Source organism: Triturus cristatus, chromosome 5_1 (assembly GCF_964204655.1).
Source record: "Triturus cristatus chromosome 5_1, aTriCri1.1, whole genome shotgun sequence".
In the NCBI taxonomy this organism is placed as follows: Eukaryota; Metazoa; Chordata; class Amphibia; order Caudata; family Salamandridae; genus Triturus; species Triturus cristatus.
The window spans coordinates 366,009,968-366,027,213 of NC_140587.1; the positions used below are offsets into that span (position 1 = coordinate 366,009,968).

General features: G+C 42.6%; 1 protein-coding gene across 2 annotated transcripts in view; it reads right to left on the minus strand.

Annotated features, from left to right (window-relative positions):
* The window catches only part of LOC146830895 (fibrocystin-L-like), a 1,171,295-nt gene that overhangs the window by 134,790 nt on the left and 1,019,259 nt on the right, over positions 1–17,246 (minus strand). For both annotated transcript variants that reach the window (XM_085605085.1, XM_085605086.1), the window contains exon 73: positions 15,737–15,894. In XM_085605085.1, coding sequence (XP_085461211.1) covers positions 15,737–15,894 — 158 coding nt within the window. The remainder of the gene's footprint in view (positions 1–15,736; positions 15,895–17,246) is intronic.

Genomic DNA, 17,246 nt, shown 5'->3' on the forward strand with positions numbered 1-17,246 from the left:
ATAACTCGCGCGCCCGCAATGCACTGCTGATGACGTCACATATTACATCACTCATGACATGGTCAGCGACATCACTCATGACATCACTGATGACATCATCCTTGTGATAGAGTGGCAGACCTCCTCTCCCCGTAATATAACCTTTGATACACACATTCAAAAATAGAAATAAAATGTTTCAAAACAATGGACATACCAATACCAGTTACAACAACCTACTCAGTAATTGTAAGATCCACATCCACATCCACTCATTCACCAACAGTCCTATACAGTCACTCATACATGTACTCACTCATCATATGTACTCATACTCCTATACATCCTGTTACACAACGCCACTCATCCATAAACTTACTCACACACATAGTCACTCATGCTAATAAAGAATGAAAACATCCGTTTACCTGCATATACAGTTATACACACACCACCACACTTACTTCTACAGAAACTTACACATACTTAGTCTTTTAAACAATCACTTATAGAAACACATACTTATTCATACAGGAACTCTTTCAATCTCTCACTCTCACATATACTCACTTATATACACCAATAGTTACATATACTAGTTTAAAACATATGTAGTTACTCATAGAGACACTATCGAGACAGTCATTCACTCACTAACACACCCATGCACACACTCATCCACCCATACAGTCCTGCACACATGCTGTCTTCAACACATACAAACAATGAGTCACTCATTCATGCACCTATGCACTACGTAATACCCCCCACCGAACCATACAGACATCAGACACTTATACTGATACTCAAAAACCAACTAATAACCTATATAGACACTCATGTAGCAACTCACCAACCCATGCAGCCACTTATACACAAAGTGAGAGACTGATACAGATATTTACATATTTAAACATTACTCACTAAGCCATGTATTCACTAAGATACACTTAATCAGTCAGTTATACAATCAATTTTTCAAAAACAAATCATCCATTTAGACACTTATATACTCATTTATTCTTCCATCGACCTTGAGATATACATATATAAAACATATGTAATTTTCAGAAAAACACACATTCACTGGAAGATGACATCAGTGATGTCATCAGTGATGTCATTTGAGATGTCATCAGTGATATCATGAGTGATGTCACTGACCATGTCATGAGTGATGTAATATGTGACGTCATCAGCAGTGCATTGCGGGCGCGCGAGTTATAGTTAGCGGAACTAACTATAACGGGGGAATTTCTATGGTTTTGTACGAGTGAAAAGTCCAGCTAACTATAACGCCCCTGAAACCTATGGTTTTTTCAGTGAATATATATCATATATGTATATATATTCAACCACATCAGGAACCGAGGGTTCGAAACACGTAGGAGAGTTACGACCTGAATACATATTTTCATCATCCAAGAGGAGTGCTGCGTGGTTTATCTTTGCGGGTAATATGTATATATATATAAAAATATATATATATATATATTGTTAAAAGTATTACACACATTGTGTTTTGTATACACACACACATATATATATATTACCTACTGGCGGTCCCCAGTAGGTAGTTATAGTTAGGACCTAGTTTCCATAGGAAAAGCATTTTTTGTTTTCTAATTATCTTTGGCGCCGTTTGACGAATCTTCGCAAAATTTTCAAAACTAGTGGAGCGCTGCGGTTAGCTCCTGTCTTGAAAGTTTCGGGGTGATTCGGCAAGCGAGGGCTGAGAAAAAAGGGGGTCCTAAAACGTGTTTTCTCCATGTTAATTCCCATAGGAAACTTTAGACGCGGCTACAGCCCGAACTGCTGAACGGAATTACACCAAATGTGGCAAAAAGGTAGTGCTTGGTTCAGAAAGCGCCCTTTTTTTAAATGGTGTAAATCCGTTCAGTAGTTGGAGAGAAAATAAAAAATAGAGGTAAAAAATGAATTTCCCATAGGAAACTTTAGACACGGTTACAGCCAAAACTGCTGAACAGAATTACACCAAATTTGGCAAAAAGGTAGTGCTTGGTACAGAAAGCGCCCTTGTTTAAAATGGTGTAAATCCATTTACTAGTTGCTGAGAAAACCCAAAAATAAAAGTTTCGATATATAGAGGCGCGGTGGATCCGCGCACCCTCCCGACCACGAGCTTTATTCTAATTGGCTGTCAACACTCCAAACCAGGAAGTGTTGGCAGCCATTTTGTGACTTGGGAGAACCAAGTCAGAATTAAACAGGGAAACAAAGGTGACAAAGAAGAAAAGGGGGCAGGGTAGAAACACCCTGACCCTCTAGGCCTGCTCAGGGGGTCCCACAAGGACCTCCAGGGCCAAAAAAAGCATTTTATTTGTTTTCAAATAGCGGAATGCGCACTGGGTGCGCTGATCCTGGCAAAAAAATGTTTTAAAATTAAGCAAGGGATTTCTCGCTTCATTATTTTTAACCCCCCGGGTGGGCCAGGTCCCGGGGGGATTTGTATAATGTAAAGCGGGGGCCCTCGGAGGCCCACGCAGCCCCGGGAACCACCACCTCCCTGGGGCTCTCTTTTTAAATAAAATGTTTAAAAAGATGTGTGAGGGGGCTCCAGCCCCCCACATGCCCCGGGGACCACCACCTCCCCGGAACACTAACTGTTAAAATGCGGGGGCCCATTTGGAACCACCGAGCCCCGGGGACCACCAGCTCCCCGGGGCTTTGCAAAAGATGTGAGTGGGGCCATTGGGCCCCCCTCCTGGAGCCTTCTATGGCCTTGGGGACCGCCACCCCCCAACGCTGGCTCCTGCAGTGTCCCGGGGTGCCCACCCCCCGGGACACTGCTGTTGGCTATGGTAGGGCCGGAGCACGTTTCCCACCCTACCGTAGCAAACTCTGATTTGGATTTTGGAAGAGAGAGCAGGGAAACCTGCTCTCTCGTCCAAAATCCAAAGCAGAATTGCTTTTCCAAACGGAGAGCTGCATGTTAGCTCTTGCAGGACGTGGGGAGCCAGCGAGACTGTGGGGGCATTGGGGATCCCCCCACGGTCCCCAACAAAGTGCATAGGCCCCAGGGGATGGGGTCCCCAGGGCGAATATAAATTACTGGTAGGAGCCGTTTATTTTTATCGAAAAATTTGGAGTCGCGACCCTAGCACGGCAATCAGCGCGTCCCCCTGGTGTGCACACAAGGGGTACGCGACTCCCAGCGTGGCCCCCTGGTGTGCACGCGAGGGGTGCGCGACTCCTAACACAAAAATGTAACATTTTTTCATTAAAAGCCTATATTATACGTTAGGATCTTGGGTGGCTCTAAAAAGAGCCCTTGTGTTCATTGGGAGATTTTTGTCGCTACATGTAAGTGCCGATGCAGAGTCTTAAGTTGTTGAGAAGGACTCTGTTTCCCTTATCTGTGAAGTGTACACCATCAATCCTGTAGATACCATCCATATCAAAACGCAGATTGTTGTTGTAAATGGACCCCATACCATGGTCTCTGAGATAAGCAGAAACAGCTTTATTGACATTTTTTCTAGCTTTCTCAATCTGTGGACAAAATTGATTGGGCCACTTCCATTTTTGTCTTTGGCATATGTTAGAGTAGACAAAGGCAGTTTGGGGGAAAAGCAACATCGATTCTGCAAAGGTGTCCTTCATTAGCATTTCCAGACCTACCCCAGTCAATGTGCCTAGGTCATTGCCACCACAGTGCACAATCATGAGGTCAGGGGTTTGGAGGTGCATAAAGGTTTTAACCAATGGCATCAATTGGTACCACTTTAATCCTCTCTGTCCAATCCATTTAATATCTACATTTTGCAAAGCTAGGTCTTTGTCAACACCTCTGCTTTCAGCATACCTTTTGCACCAGAAAACATAGCCATGTCCAACAATCCACACTGAAAGCATCTTGAAGGGATCTCCGAAGGTTATCAAAAGATGTTTGTAGGTAAGGTAGGCAGGTGGAAGAATGAAATCTATCTAAAATGGTGAACGATATGCTGTTTTTAAGAAAGTAGAGATTTGATTGGCTGTTTAAGAACACTCTACATTCAAATATAGGGTGCATTTTACTTTGTTTAGAAAGCATGTTTGTTATTGGCTATTAAGAAATGTTTGAAAGGTACAGCAGAAAGGATAAGGGCATGCTTTGCAAAGTCAACCACACCTGCTGTTGTCATTTGCAACATTGTATGGTGAACTTCTGACCTGGCAGCTAAGTTGAATGTTGCAAGACCTGTTGCTATGGAAACTGATATTAAGGACAAGGGGTGAAGATGTCAGTTGAAAAGTATTATTCTCTATGACCAATGGAAAATCGTTTTTCAATTTGAAAAACACTGGGAAGCAATGTCATTTGTGGGTTATGTGTATATGTATGGAAAATTAGAGGGAAAGTTTGCCATTACTGGTTTCACATTGGAGAGTGTGCTCATCTACAGTCTCTGTGAGTAAAAGAAAATCCTGACTGAGTGTGTGAGATTTTTCAATCAACAGATTTATTTAAAAGGTGAGTTATATTTGTAAGAGATTTATGTAATATAGATTTGACATTTTTATGAAACTCTGTTGGTTAAATTAATGTATTAAATGTACAGATATATATTGGGATAATTTCTATTGTATTTGAACTTTGTTTAAAAAATATTATGTGAAATCATATATATATTATTAAGTGTCTTGAAAGGTATAGTTGAATGATGCTTCTTATTTATTGATAATTGGTTTAATATGGATAAAGAATGTGTATTTTCAATTTTTTTTATATAAGATGCAGTTTATTAGGCATGCATATTTCTTCTCAGTAAAAAGGGTATAGTTTCATAAAATGGCATTATTATAGATAGTTTAGTAAAATGAGGTACAACTGTGCTGTTTGCAATTTGATCATATAAGGTGTTAATGATTACAATTCTGTTATTAGTGTGTACAGTTTGTGTGGTTTTAGAAATCCTGATCAAAAAGGTGTTGTTGATTACTCTTCTTACTTAAGTCTGTTGAGAGGTATAGTTTGATGATGTTGCATATTTCTAGATTTAATTGGAAATATGTATTTCAAAAGAAAACCACTACATGTTTCTCTTTGTGGTATGTAGCAGTTGTCTCCTTAAGTAGATAGTATGTCATGAGTCATGTATTTGTTTAAATTGCATTTATATAGTTGTAGCTATATTTACTACATTAATGAGAGGTACCTGATAGATTACAGGAGTGCAAAGGTAGTGAATATGTGATTTTATAAGTGCATAAGAAGTGTTTTTGTGGTTCTATAAAGTCTAATGTCATAGTTAGTATGTAGGTAAATGTGCACAATCTATATAGTCCCAAAACCCCCTGCAGTCTACTAATTCACTCCTGCAAAAATCCAAGTAGTAGCCATGCAGTTCAGTAATCACAGTGTCAGTCTCTGCCCACTCCTCCTATCATCCTGACAGACGCATATCCTTATGTAATCTCTGTGCCAAAACAGAAGCACTTATCAACTCACCCTGCTTTCAGTTACCAGCAGTCTACCTACCCAGTCACTGTCCATGCACTTGTACAATAAGTCAGGCATGAAGAGACACTGTGCTACAGTCAAATGTGCACAATCTATGCAGGCCCCTAACCCCCTATAGACTACTGATTCACTCCTGTGATAATGCAGGTAGTACTCATGCAGTGCCTCAATCAGACTGTCACTCTCTGTCCACTCTTGCAATCATCCTGACAGAACTATGTCCTTATCTACTCTCTGTGCCGAAACACAAGCACTTATAAACTCACCTTGCTGTCAACTATCAGCAATCTACCTACCCTGTCACTGTCTAGGCACTTGTACAATGATTCAGGCATGAAGAGACACTGTGCTTCAGTCAAATGTGCACAATTTATGCAGGCCCCTAACCCCCTGCAGACTACGGATTCACTCCTGCAATAATCCATATGGTACTCATGCAGTGCCCCAATCACACTGACTCTCTCTGTCCACTCTTGAAATCATCATGACAGAACTATGTCCTTATCTAATCTCTGTGCCAAAACACAAGCACTTATAAACGTACCCTGCTGTCACCTACCAGCACTCTATCTACGCAGTCACTGCCAATGCACTTGTACAACGACTCAGGCATTAAGACACACAGTGCTACAGTCAAATGTGCACAATCTATGCAGTCCCCTAACCCCCTGCAGACTACTGATTCACTCCTGCAATAATCCAGATGGTACTCATGCAGTGCCCCAATCACACTGTCACTCTCTGTCCACTCTTGCAATCATCCTGACAAAACCATGTCATTATCTAATCTCTGTGCCAAAACACAAGCACTTATAAACTCACCCTGCTGTCAACTACCAGCACTCTAACTACCCAGTTAATGTCCATGCACTTGTACAATGACTCAGTCATGAAGAGACACCGTGCTACGGTCAAATGTGCACAATCTATGCAGCCCCCTAACCCCATGTAGACTACTGATTCACTCCTGTAATAATCTACGTAGTACTCATACAGTGCCCCAATCACACTGTCACTCTCTGTTCAATCTTGCAATCATGCTGACCGAACCATGTCCTTATCTAGCCTCTGTGCCGAAACACAAGCACTTTTAAACTCACTCTGCTGTCAACTACCAGCACTCTACCTACCCAGTCACTGTCCATGCACTTGTAGAATGACTCAGGCATGAAGAGACACCGTGCTACAGTCAAATGTGCACAATCTATGCAGGCCCCTAACCCCCTGTAGACTACTGATTCAGTCCTGTAATAATCTAGGTAGTACTCATGCAGTGCCCCAATCACACTGTCACTCTCTGTCCCCTTTAACAATCATCCTGACAGAACCATGTCCTTATCTAATCTCTGTGCTGAAACACAAGCACTTATAAACTCACCCTACTGTCAACTATCAGCACTCTAACTATGCAGTCTAGGTATCCTCCTGTCTATCCCATGCACTTCTCCAATCACTTATCAACCACTATCTACTTATCCTATTAGTTTGCGAATACCAGCACTATCTTCTTATCCTATCACTCCGCCAATACGTAAGCACTCATAAATTGACGATGTACTGTATTTGCAGCACTGTAATCATTCCAATTACTAGTAATGTACTTATGGAGTGGTCTAGCCACTTACACAAGTACACCTCCAATATTTTGTACAGTATGCATGCAGACCTCAAACCAGGTATATACTATTAATACACTCATGCAAATTCCCACTTACCACCCGTGCAGCCTAGCAATCCTCCTGTTACTCCCATGCACTTCCTTAGTCACCCATACAGCACTCTCTTCTTATCCTATCAATCCGCCAATAGGTAAGCACTTATATATTGACCAGGCACTCTCTTTACAGCACTGTGATCATTCCAATTACTTGTCATGTACTTATGGAGTGGCCTAGCCACTAACACAGGTACACCTACGATATTCTCTGCACAATGCATGCAGACCTCTAAGCAGATACATACTATTGGTACACTCTTCTAAATACTAAGGTACTACCCATGCAGCCTAGGATTCCTCCTGTTACTGTCATGCACTTCCTCAACCACCCATCCAGCATTATCTACTTATCCTATCACTCTGCCAATACCTAAGCACTTATAATTTGACCATGCACTCTATTTGCAGCACTGTGATAATTGCAATTACTAGTGATGTTCTTATGGAATGGCCTTGTTAGACCGGGCATCATTGGCATGAGTCTCTCCTCCATTTTTTTTCCGTTTGCCTCCTCTGTTTACGATGTTTTTGCTGGAATATTGCTTTGGGCACTGTGCCACTGCTGATCAGTGCCACCGTGCAAGTGCTCCCTATGTTAAAATTGTTACATTGATTGGTGTTACCATGATTGGCTTGGTTGACTTACTGTTCAGACCCTAGTCTAGTGCAATGCGTGTGCCAAGGGCATGTAAGTTAACTGCTGCTGGTGGGCTTGCAGCACGGGTTGTGCCACCCCCAGAAGCAGCGTGTAAAATGTGTCTCAGGCCTGCCATCGCAGAGCCTGTGTGCAGTCCCTGACTGCCATGTCGACTTGGCAAGCAAACCTACTTGCCAGTCTCTAAAACCTTCACTTTGCCACATTTCAGACACCTCTATGGTAGGCCCTAGGGCTGGGTGCATTGTGGGTAAAAGGTAGGTCATGCCCTGATGTGTGTGGCATGACCTAATAGTGAATTACAGCCATTTTCGTTTTTCACTATTGAAGGGCTACCTGCCTCCAATAGGCCAGACTGGGCAGACTGATTATTAACTCCATTATAATCTATCTGACTCAGGGAGCATGGTAGCAGGTCGAGTTTAGTATCCCTGAACTCAGAATTTAATAACACACCCTTTAGGATGGATGGTTTTTAAATTCTGTGTTTGAAAATAGCCCTTTTAGAAAGTGGCTATTTTCTTGCCCAACTATCCACCGGTCTCTGCTGGTTTGGTGTGTGTGTCAGGGGCTGGGTGGCTCCAGAGCTCTGAATGAGTCAGTGTGGGGTGAATGAGGCATCTACACTTAGAGTGGGGGAAGAGTAGTCCCTGATAGCCTGCCCTGCCTGACACAATGCTGGCTCCACCTCCTGCCGGGCGACTGATAGCCCTGCTCCTGCCAGTGACAATACTGGCTCCGCCTCCTGCTGGGCGGATGAGGACCCTGCCCTGCTCAGTGAATAGGCCAGGTGCCTCTGCCTGGCAACACCCACAACAGACCCAGGATGGGGGGAATTTCTCTGCTTGGACAAAGGGAACAAAGCAGAAAAGGGGTATAAGAGAAGGACCCCTGAACCAAGAACTCAGATCACTTCTGACAAGGAAACCTCTACCAAGTACAAGAAGCCTGCTGATCTAAGGACTTGCCTCCCCCTTCTGCCAGTGTGCTGTTTGCTGGGGGGAACCTGAAGCTGCTTCTTTATTTTTGCCAAGGAACAAGGATAGAGGAACTTGGTGTGTACTCTCAAAAGCTTGCTAGAAAATCTCCAAGGGCTGGAAGAGTGCCAGCCTCCTGTTGATGTCCCAGGGCCAAAGGATTTCACCCTCTACTGAATTGCTGGTTGCTGGAAAGTGTTATTTCCAGTGCACTGGGGAAATCTGCAGTCTCGATGCCGCCGACGCCGCAGAATCCAGCTCGACATCGTGAGTAACGGCTCCAGTGTTCCGAGTCTTCGACGCCGGCCGCCGGGCCCGATCGACGCCAGTAGCGGCACCAGGAGTAGTGAGTATCGGCTCCAGCTCCAAGTGACCCCGTCTTGACGCCGGTATGGACGCCTCTGAGTAGTGAGTATCGGCTCCAGCTCTAAGCGACCCCGTCTCAACGCCGCTGCTGATCGCATCGACTCGACGCCCTTCTCGACGCCGTGAGCGCAGCTCCGGCCCGACACCTCTCGACGCCGCTGCGGATCGACCCGAATCCGAGGCACGATCGACGCAGACCTCGACGCCGACATCTCGACGCCGTGGATCATCGTTTTCTTCATTTCCAAAGGTACTGTGTTTGTGGGTTCTGTTGCAACTCCAGGCTCGACGTAGCGCTCCTCACGGTCGACGCCGAACCTTGGGAATATCGTAAACTCGATGTCGTATGACTCCTGTGGGGGGTCACATTGTTGCCAAGAACTGTGTTTCAGAAGAATACTTACTTTTGTTGCTAAAGAACTATTTCCTAAGAAGAAACTTTACCTGAACTATTATTTTTCCTTCCAAAGAGTATTTATTAAGATTGTGGTATATTTTTGTCGTTATTTGGTCTTGTGCTAAGCCTTATATAAAAATACTATTTTTATAATAACTCCTGTGTTGTGTCCATTTGTAGTGTATTCACTTTATTACTGTCTGTGGTCATAAATGCTTAACACACTGCCTCTGAGATAAGCCTGTCTGCTCTGCCAAGCTACCAAGGGGGTAGCAGGGGTTATCTGAGTGTGTAATCCCCTTGCCCTGACTAGAGTTGGTGGGTCCCTATTTGTCAGAAGTGTATACCTCTGCCAACTAGAGACCGCCGGTTCTAACAGGCCTAGGCACTAACACAACTGCACCTACAATATTCTGTGCACAATCCCTACAAACATCTAAGCACATACATACTATTGGTACACTCCAGTAAAGTAGTACTCATACAGCCTAGGATTCTTCCTGTCAGTCTCATGCACTTCCTCAATCACCCATCCAGCACTATGTTCTTATCGTATCACTCCGTCAATACCTAAGCACTTATGGGGCAGATTTACAAGCCCCCTGCGCCACCAGTACATCACTTTTTGTGATGTAGTGGTGGCACTGGGGGCACCTCCAAATTTACAAGGATAGGAAAAGCCACTGTGCATGGCTTTTCCTCTCCTTGAAAATACAGCCCCTTCATACATATCACTTTGTGCTGAAGGTCCGTTCCATGTTTGTTGCTGTGTATGTTCCCATACAACACCCATGGAACAAGACGCATCTCAAGATTTACGAGAAATCGTAAATCTGGAGATGCGTGTGAATGCTGCACCACCGTAGAGGTGGCGTAGCAAGGCGCAACGAGGAGAAATGTTTTAATTCCTCCACATTTTTTCCTCTTTCAATTTGTGCTGCATTCCACAGCATGCATTGAAGGAGGAAAATGCCTTTAGTGATTGTTTTTGTACAGAAAGGTGTCCCTTCCTGCACAAAAACAATCTCAACACAACGCAGGCTTCCTTGCACCATGGTGGAAGGGTGTCTGCGCCAGCGCATGGCTACAGTTTGTGTGCCACTGCAGAGGGAAGCACAGAGATGGGACATATTCATGTAAATATGTCACATCCCTGTGCTTCGGAAGTGTCGCAGCGCGGTACAGCCAAAGGGCTTGCAGTGCCACGCTGCAGCACTTCCTCATAAATCTGCCCCTATAAATTCACCATACACTACTAATGCATTCTTTCAGTCAATCATGCTCTACACATATATTCAACCAAACTTTCAGACATTACCATGCAATTATAGTTCTTTTTTTAAACCAGACAAGAGAGTTCTGACAAGAATTTTTTTTTTCATCTTTTTTTGTTTTGTATTTGTTTTGTAGTTTTTGAAGAATTTTGTAGTTTTTTTGGTGTTTTTCTAAAAAGTAAACAAAAAATGGAACAAAGTAAACAGGTAGGTTTTGGAATTAAACATCATTCCAGAAACAAAAAAATAAAACAAAATTCGCATTTATGGTTGCGCTGTGTTGCGCAAACAGCATCTACTGATTGTTCACCGTAGCAGATGATGGCTTTGCACTTAGTGCAGTGCTGCTGGAGAAATCCGAATTCTGGACGAATGTCTATCGGAGCTGTTGATGTGGACGCTCTGGAGGTGCTAGCAATGCCTGGTGGTGGATTTTTTGCTGCACGTCTTATCTCTTCTCGTGCCAGATTCCGGGCGTGAATGGTACGTAAATGCTTGTACATACTCGCAGTTCCACAGGAGTATTTTTTTGCACTGCCTCGCGACAGGACCCTGTCACACAGCAAGCATGTGACTTTTGTTGCATTTACCTTTTTTTGTCCAGCAGGAAAGGTAAAATATTTCCAGACCACTGACTCAGGCCTCTGCTTGGGTGGATTTTCTTCCAAGATATCTGCATCTGAAGAATGATGAGGAGGTTCTGACCCATATGCCATTGTTCCAATGCAATATTTGAAAAAACACCCAACAAATTGCAAAACCAGCTCTTGATGGAGAAGAGATGTCTCTCATCAATTGTTCCAAACAGAATGACTAAAATGGGTGGGGTCCTTCAACTGTTGCAATGGAAAATGTTATAAACCAATCAAATCCATTATTTTTTAGGTCACATGGGATTCGCGCACCCTGCGCTCACGATGAATGCACCCGACGCGACTTCGCGAAAATATATTAAACAATATTAGAAGTTTATTACAAGTACAAATATATTATTTTTATGAATACCTTAGATAATCTCTTGCCCTAATATGTACATTAAAGACACATACATATTATTTTAGAATATAAAAACTTTTACAAGAGTCACACACCCAGCGCGCCCCAGCACGTATATGATGTCACGTGGCGGCCGCCACCACGCAAGCGTCACGTACCATAATGTGCATGTGTCACGAATACGCGGGAAAAGGAGTCACGCATCAGTCGCATACCTATCGCGCATACCACATGATATTATACGTATATGACGTAACTGGAAGCCACGTATCCGTCCCAGACCATACGCGGATCCTTCACGACTTTTCCAAAATGGCGGCTAGAATACGCGCACCCGCAGTGTTAGGTGCTCTTTGGGTGCGCAATTCCTATTTTCTTTTCTTTAAATATATAATTTTTTAAAAGGGAGATATATAATTATATTAAAATAAATAAAAAATATATAATAATATATTATAACACATATACATTTTTAAAAAAAGAATTGCAATTTTCAGAAAAGCATATAATATTGTTTAATAAATATTAATATAACTATTAGAGGTAGTTTTAACTTCTTCCTCTTTCAGCACATGTCGTACCTCTGTAGGCATAGTTAGAAATTAGGATTTAAAAAACCTTTGAAATTCACTGAAAAAAAACACAGGTTTCAGCCACGTTATAGTTAGAAATTAGAATTTAAAAAACCTTTGAAATTCACTGAAAAAAACATAGGTTTCAGGCACGTTATAGTTAGAAATAAGCATTTAAAAAACCTTAGAAATTCACTGAAAAAACCATAGGTTTCAGGGGCGTTATAGTTAGTTGGACATTTCACTCGTACAAAACCAGTGAAATTCCCCCGTGATAGTTAGTTCAGCTAACTATAACTCACACCCACGCAATGCACTGCTGATGACGTCACATATTACATCACTCATGACATGGTCAGTGACTTCACTGATGACATCATTGATGACATCTCAAATGACATCAATGATGACATCACTGATGACATCATCCACTGATAATTTCATGCATCTTCTCACACTCAAATATAACTTTTGATACACCCACTCTAAATTACAAACCATAGACACTCCAACACCAATAACTACATATCCATTCACTGATTATTAGGTTTTCACACCCTATATATATTAAACATATTTAAACTTTACAGAAACACACAGTCACTGGATGATGTCATCAGTGATGTCATCAGTGATGTCATTTGAGATGTCAGCAGTGATGTCATGAGTGATGTCACTGACCATGTCATGAGTGATGTAATATGTGACGTCATCAGCAGTGCATTGCGGGTGTGTGAGTTATAGTTAGCTGAACTAACTATAATGGCGGAATTTCACTGGTTTTGTACAAGTGAAATGTCCAACTAACTATAACACCCCTGAAACCTATGTTTTTTTCAGTGAATTTCTAAGGTTTTTTAAATGCTAATTTCTAACTATAACGTGCCTGAACCCTATGGTTTTTTCAGTGAATATTTATATACATAGACGTACATATACATATACATACACACATATGTATGTGATGTTTAATGTATGCTCTGAGGTCCCCACACATGGGCGGGACTATTCAATGCTTATGATTATTCGTGAATATCCCCTGGAACAGAAGCTTATATACAGTCAAAGATACAAAGACAGGGCACAGAAACAAATGACTGACAGTGGAAAGAAGGAGTACTATTCTAATTAACTAGACCAAGATAATCAGGTCACTTTAGTGCTCGTTAAGATCTTCATAACACTCTCAAATCCTGTACATGTAAGTGAACACCTGTATGTATGGTGAATGAGCTAGGGTCCTTCTCTGTAGAAAACACTTAAAAACTCTGGGTGACAATAAAGCTTTCCATATCCCCTGATTTCAGCAGTTTGGATTCATGAACATTTTTCATTGGGAAGTAAGTTTGTGGACTTTTTACTGATCCCAGTCCGGGGGTGGATTAGGTAATTGGAACAGGCAGGCTCTCTGCCTGATGCCTATCTGCCAGCAAAATGATAAGAACATGCATCTGACTTGGGGTGCAAGATAAATTTGCTCCGACAGTGGAGTTTGCTGAGCTTTGACGACAGCAGAGTTTGCTGAGCTTTGATTACACTGTGTAACTCTTGAAATGCAGAACTCTGCTGCGTGGCTGATATTTTTCTTGCATGTGACTCGCCAGCGTCAAGTAGGTGAGAACAAGTGAGAATTGGCATCCCCTTGTGCTATTTTTGGATGTTAGGATGGCACCCTGTGAGATTTTATATAAGCTGGAGGTCGCAGGCAGCAGTTCGCAGTGAGAAAGCTGCCACCCGGGTAGAAAATCTACTTGAGTGGCAGCAAAGAACCAGTGCCCTCTGGTGCACCGTGTAGTGCTGTTCACGCTGAGTTTGCAGCTTGGCACAAGCTTCCAGCACTAAAAACCAGCGAAATGTGCGGATTCTGCCTGCTTGCAGAACTTTGCGGAATCTCTCAGAACTTTTATGTAACTCACTGGAATTCCGCGGAGTGAAATTCCACGAGTTCCGCCCACTACTACTCCTGACCTGGTACCACTGGCGGAGTTTCCCTCTATGCTAAGAAGAAGGGTCCCCCACCAGTAACCAAGCAAATGTTAGGTGTATTTCAAATATTAATACTATTTCAAATTGTCCATAGCTGAATAAACATTTTGAACGCGTGGTGCAGTAGTAACTGAAGCAATATTCACTGATTATACCACTGATTGTCAATGTTCTATCTCGTGTTCGTCTAAGCTATGGAACAGAAGTAGATATGGCTATTATCTCAGAACAACTGTTATGAGCTAGAGACTGGTGACAGAAAGCTCTCCTTGGTGTGTTGGAAATCTCAGTGACTTTAAATGCTCTGGACATCAATTTCTGCAGCAGAGGCTTGACCACAGCCTGGGATCGAGAGGATCTGCTTATGCATGGCTAACACATTTATTTGCTGAATGCTGAGAAGTATAGCTTGCTACATCTAGACAACTTCATACCTAGACAACCGAGTACGGCGATCAACATAGCTCTGCCTTCACCCCTATTCTTTCTAAAGAGTTGAGGTGACCACCTGCAAAGGTAGATTGGGCCTTTGGCCTTAAATGCCAATGACATGTTAATGATAAACAGATGATAGTTAATGTAAAAGAGTGCAGCAAGAGAAAATAACTATCTACACTAGGCTTTGGAAATCTACTGGTGGATGCGGAAAGCAAGTTAGCCCGTAACAGAAGGAAAACAGACATTGAGTTTTGGAGCTGCTGTGCTTTCTCTCTTTCATTTCCATGGCCAGATGTACTGAGTGAGTCTCCTCTTATAAGTGCCGTAGTCACGAACTTGATAATTTACTTAAATTATCAGCTATCTAAATGAACGCAGGAAATTGATGGAGGGAAAAGATGTTACTTTCACTTTAAATTGGACATAGTAACTCTCATCAAGCCATTGTTCTATGTGCCTGGATTAGGCAAATACTCATTATGCCTAATTAAATGCCACATAAATCCATAGACACCTATGGTTCAGAACAAAGATTTATGAGTCATGTACAGGATGAATACAAATATGGAAATCATTTGTTAAGGAAACTTCCTCCATTTGTAATAAAAGAAAAACACACACAATCTGATGTCAAATGGCTCGACTAGGCTCATTTTACCTCGGTAAGACAAAGCCTGGTCTGGTGGCATGAATAATGCCCCTCGAGGTGCCTCTCTGGAACATCACCACTCGCAACTATGAAGTTGATTAAAGGTCTCTGACAATTCAGAAATGCCATGAACAGTTATTTGTTTTGCAAGCAAAGTTCTCAGGTCCTTAGTCATGGGAGCTGCGCCACGTTGACAAAAACACACAATTTACAGACCTACTTGACAGACTCAAACACATTTAGTAAGTAGAAACAATCCTTACTTTGGTGTCATCGACGTTCAGGAGCATTAATCGGAGTTTCTGAGGGCTGGTGCTTGTGAAAAAGATATCAAAGTGTTTGCCGCTTGCTACAATGCTGTGAAACAAAGAAACTCTCTTCCGACATGTGTAACCTGAACACCTGCCATGATCCTGTGGACCTACAAGAAAAATGCACAATTAAAGAGAAACATTAAAATACTTGAAGGAGCTCACAGGTGCTACTATGTGGTCGTGCACAAGTGACGTGTTATTGCAGTTCATGCAAAGGTCCCATGGGCTGTCCAGAGGCACAACATAGTGTCACGTCTGCACCCACCTTGACTAGGATTCTCTCTGATTGAGGGCTACTGGTAGGATTTCTGTCACACTACATGTAGATAGATGTCTTCTGCCACCAGTCATGTGGGAGACATTTTCTGCTTTTAGAGCCCAACCAGTGCTGCTTTGAAGAACAGAGAGAGGGTTGGAAAAGGTAAGACATTCCTTACAGTTGGCGAATTGAGTCAACACCTATACTGAGCCCATTCCCCTGATAAACAAAGGCATTGCAACAAGGAATGACACCACTGGGTTTGCGTGTCCATGTACCTCTGTGGCATAGATGACACCCTAGGACTGCAGACTGGGAGTGAATCCTCAAGATGAACAAGTGTGTCGGACTTCATCTTGCTTTTACGCGTCTCCTTCTGCTAACCACTGTAAATATTGACAGGGGCCTACAGCTTAAATAAAAGCATCGCCATCCCATTGAGAAGACCAGGCATGCACACCCTACTGATGAGAATAGAGGAAGGGTAGATAAGTACAGGACAGATTCAGTTACATAATCTATACCACAGGGTAGAATACACTCATGTTGAACACTGCTGTATGTCCTCCAGATGATTTGATGTGGGTGGAGTTGAATTTTTTAGTGCGCAGATGGGTTATGTGGATTGCTGAGTAGCCAAGTATCACAGATTGGGAAAAAGGGGTACAGATGTTCATCTTTGGGGTCCTGGAGAGGCCATGAAAATAGAAATCCTTGTTAAGAAAGTACAGGGGTAAGTAGGTATTTCTTTAGCAGTGATGTAGATGCCCGTGTTTCTTGTGGGGCATATTGACAAAGGTTAGATAGTTGTGAATGCTGCCAAGGCCAGTTAATCTAGCTTACAAAGTGGATGCCTGAAAGACAGACTTTTTTTGGGGACGAATCACAAAAGGTCAAGTGGTGAGCGGAGATGGGTGGTAAGATTTTGCCTAGAATACTGATGCCCAAATATAAAGAAGCACATTGGAAGCACTAGTGCACTTCCAAGGATGCAGTACCCAGTGAGTCCTTGGAAGGCCCTCACATGAGTCTTGGTTTTGATAGACTCCCAATTCATGAGAATTAAACCTTAGCTGAAGAAACTTTATATTTCTGCTGCCACCTGGTGGTCATGGTGCATAACACAACATTGGACTCTGTGTCACATTCTGCCCTTGATAGAAAGGACTGCAGTTCACAGGGCTTCTAGCATTTTCTAAG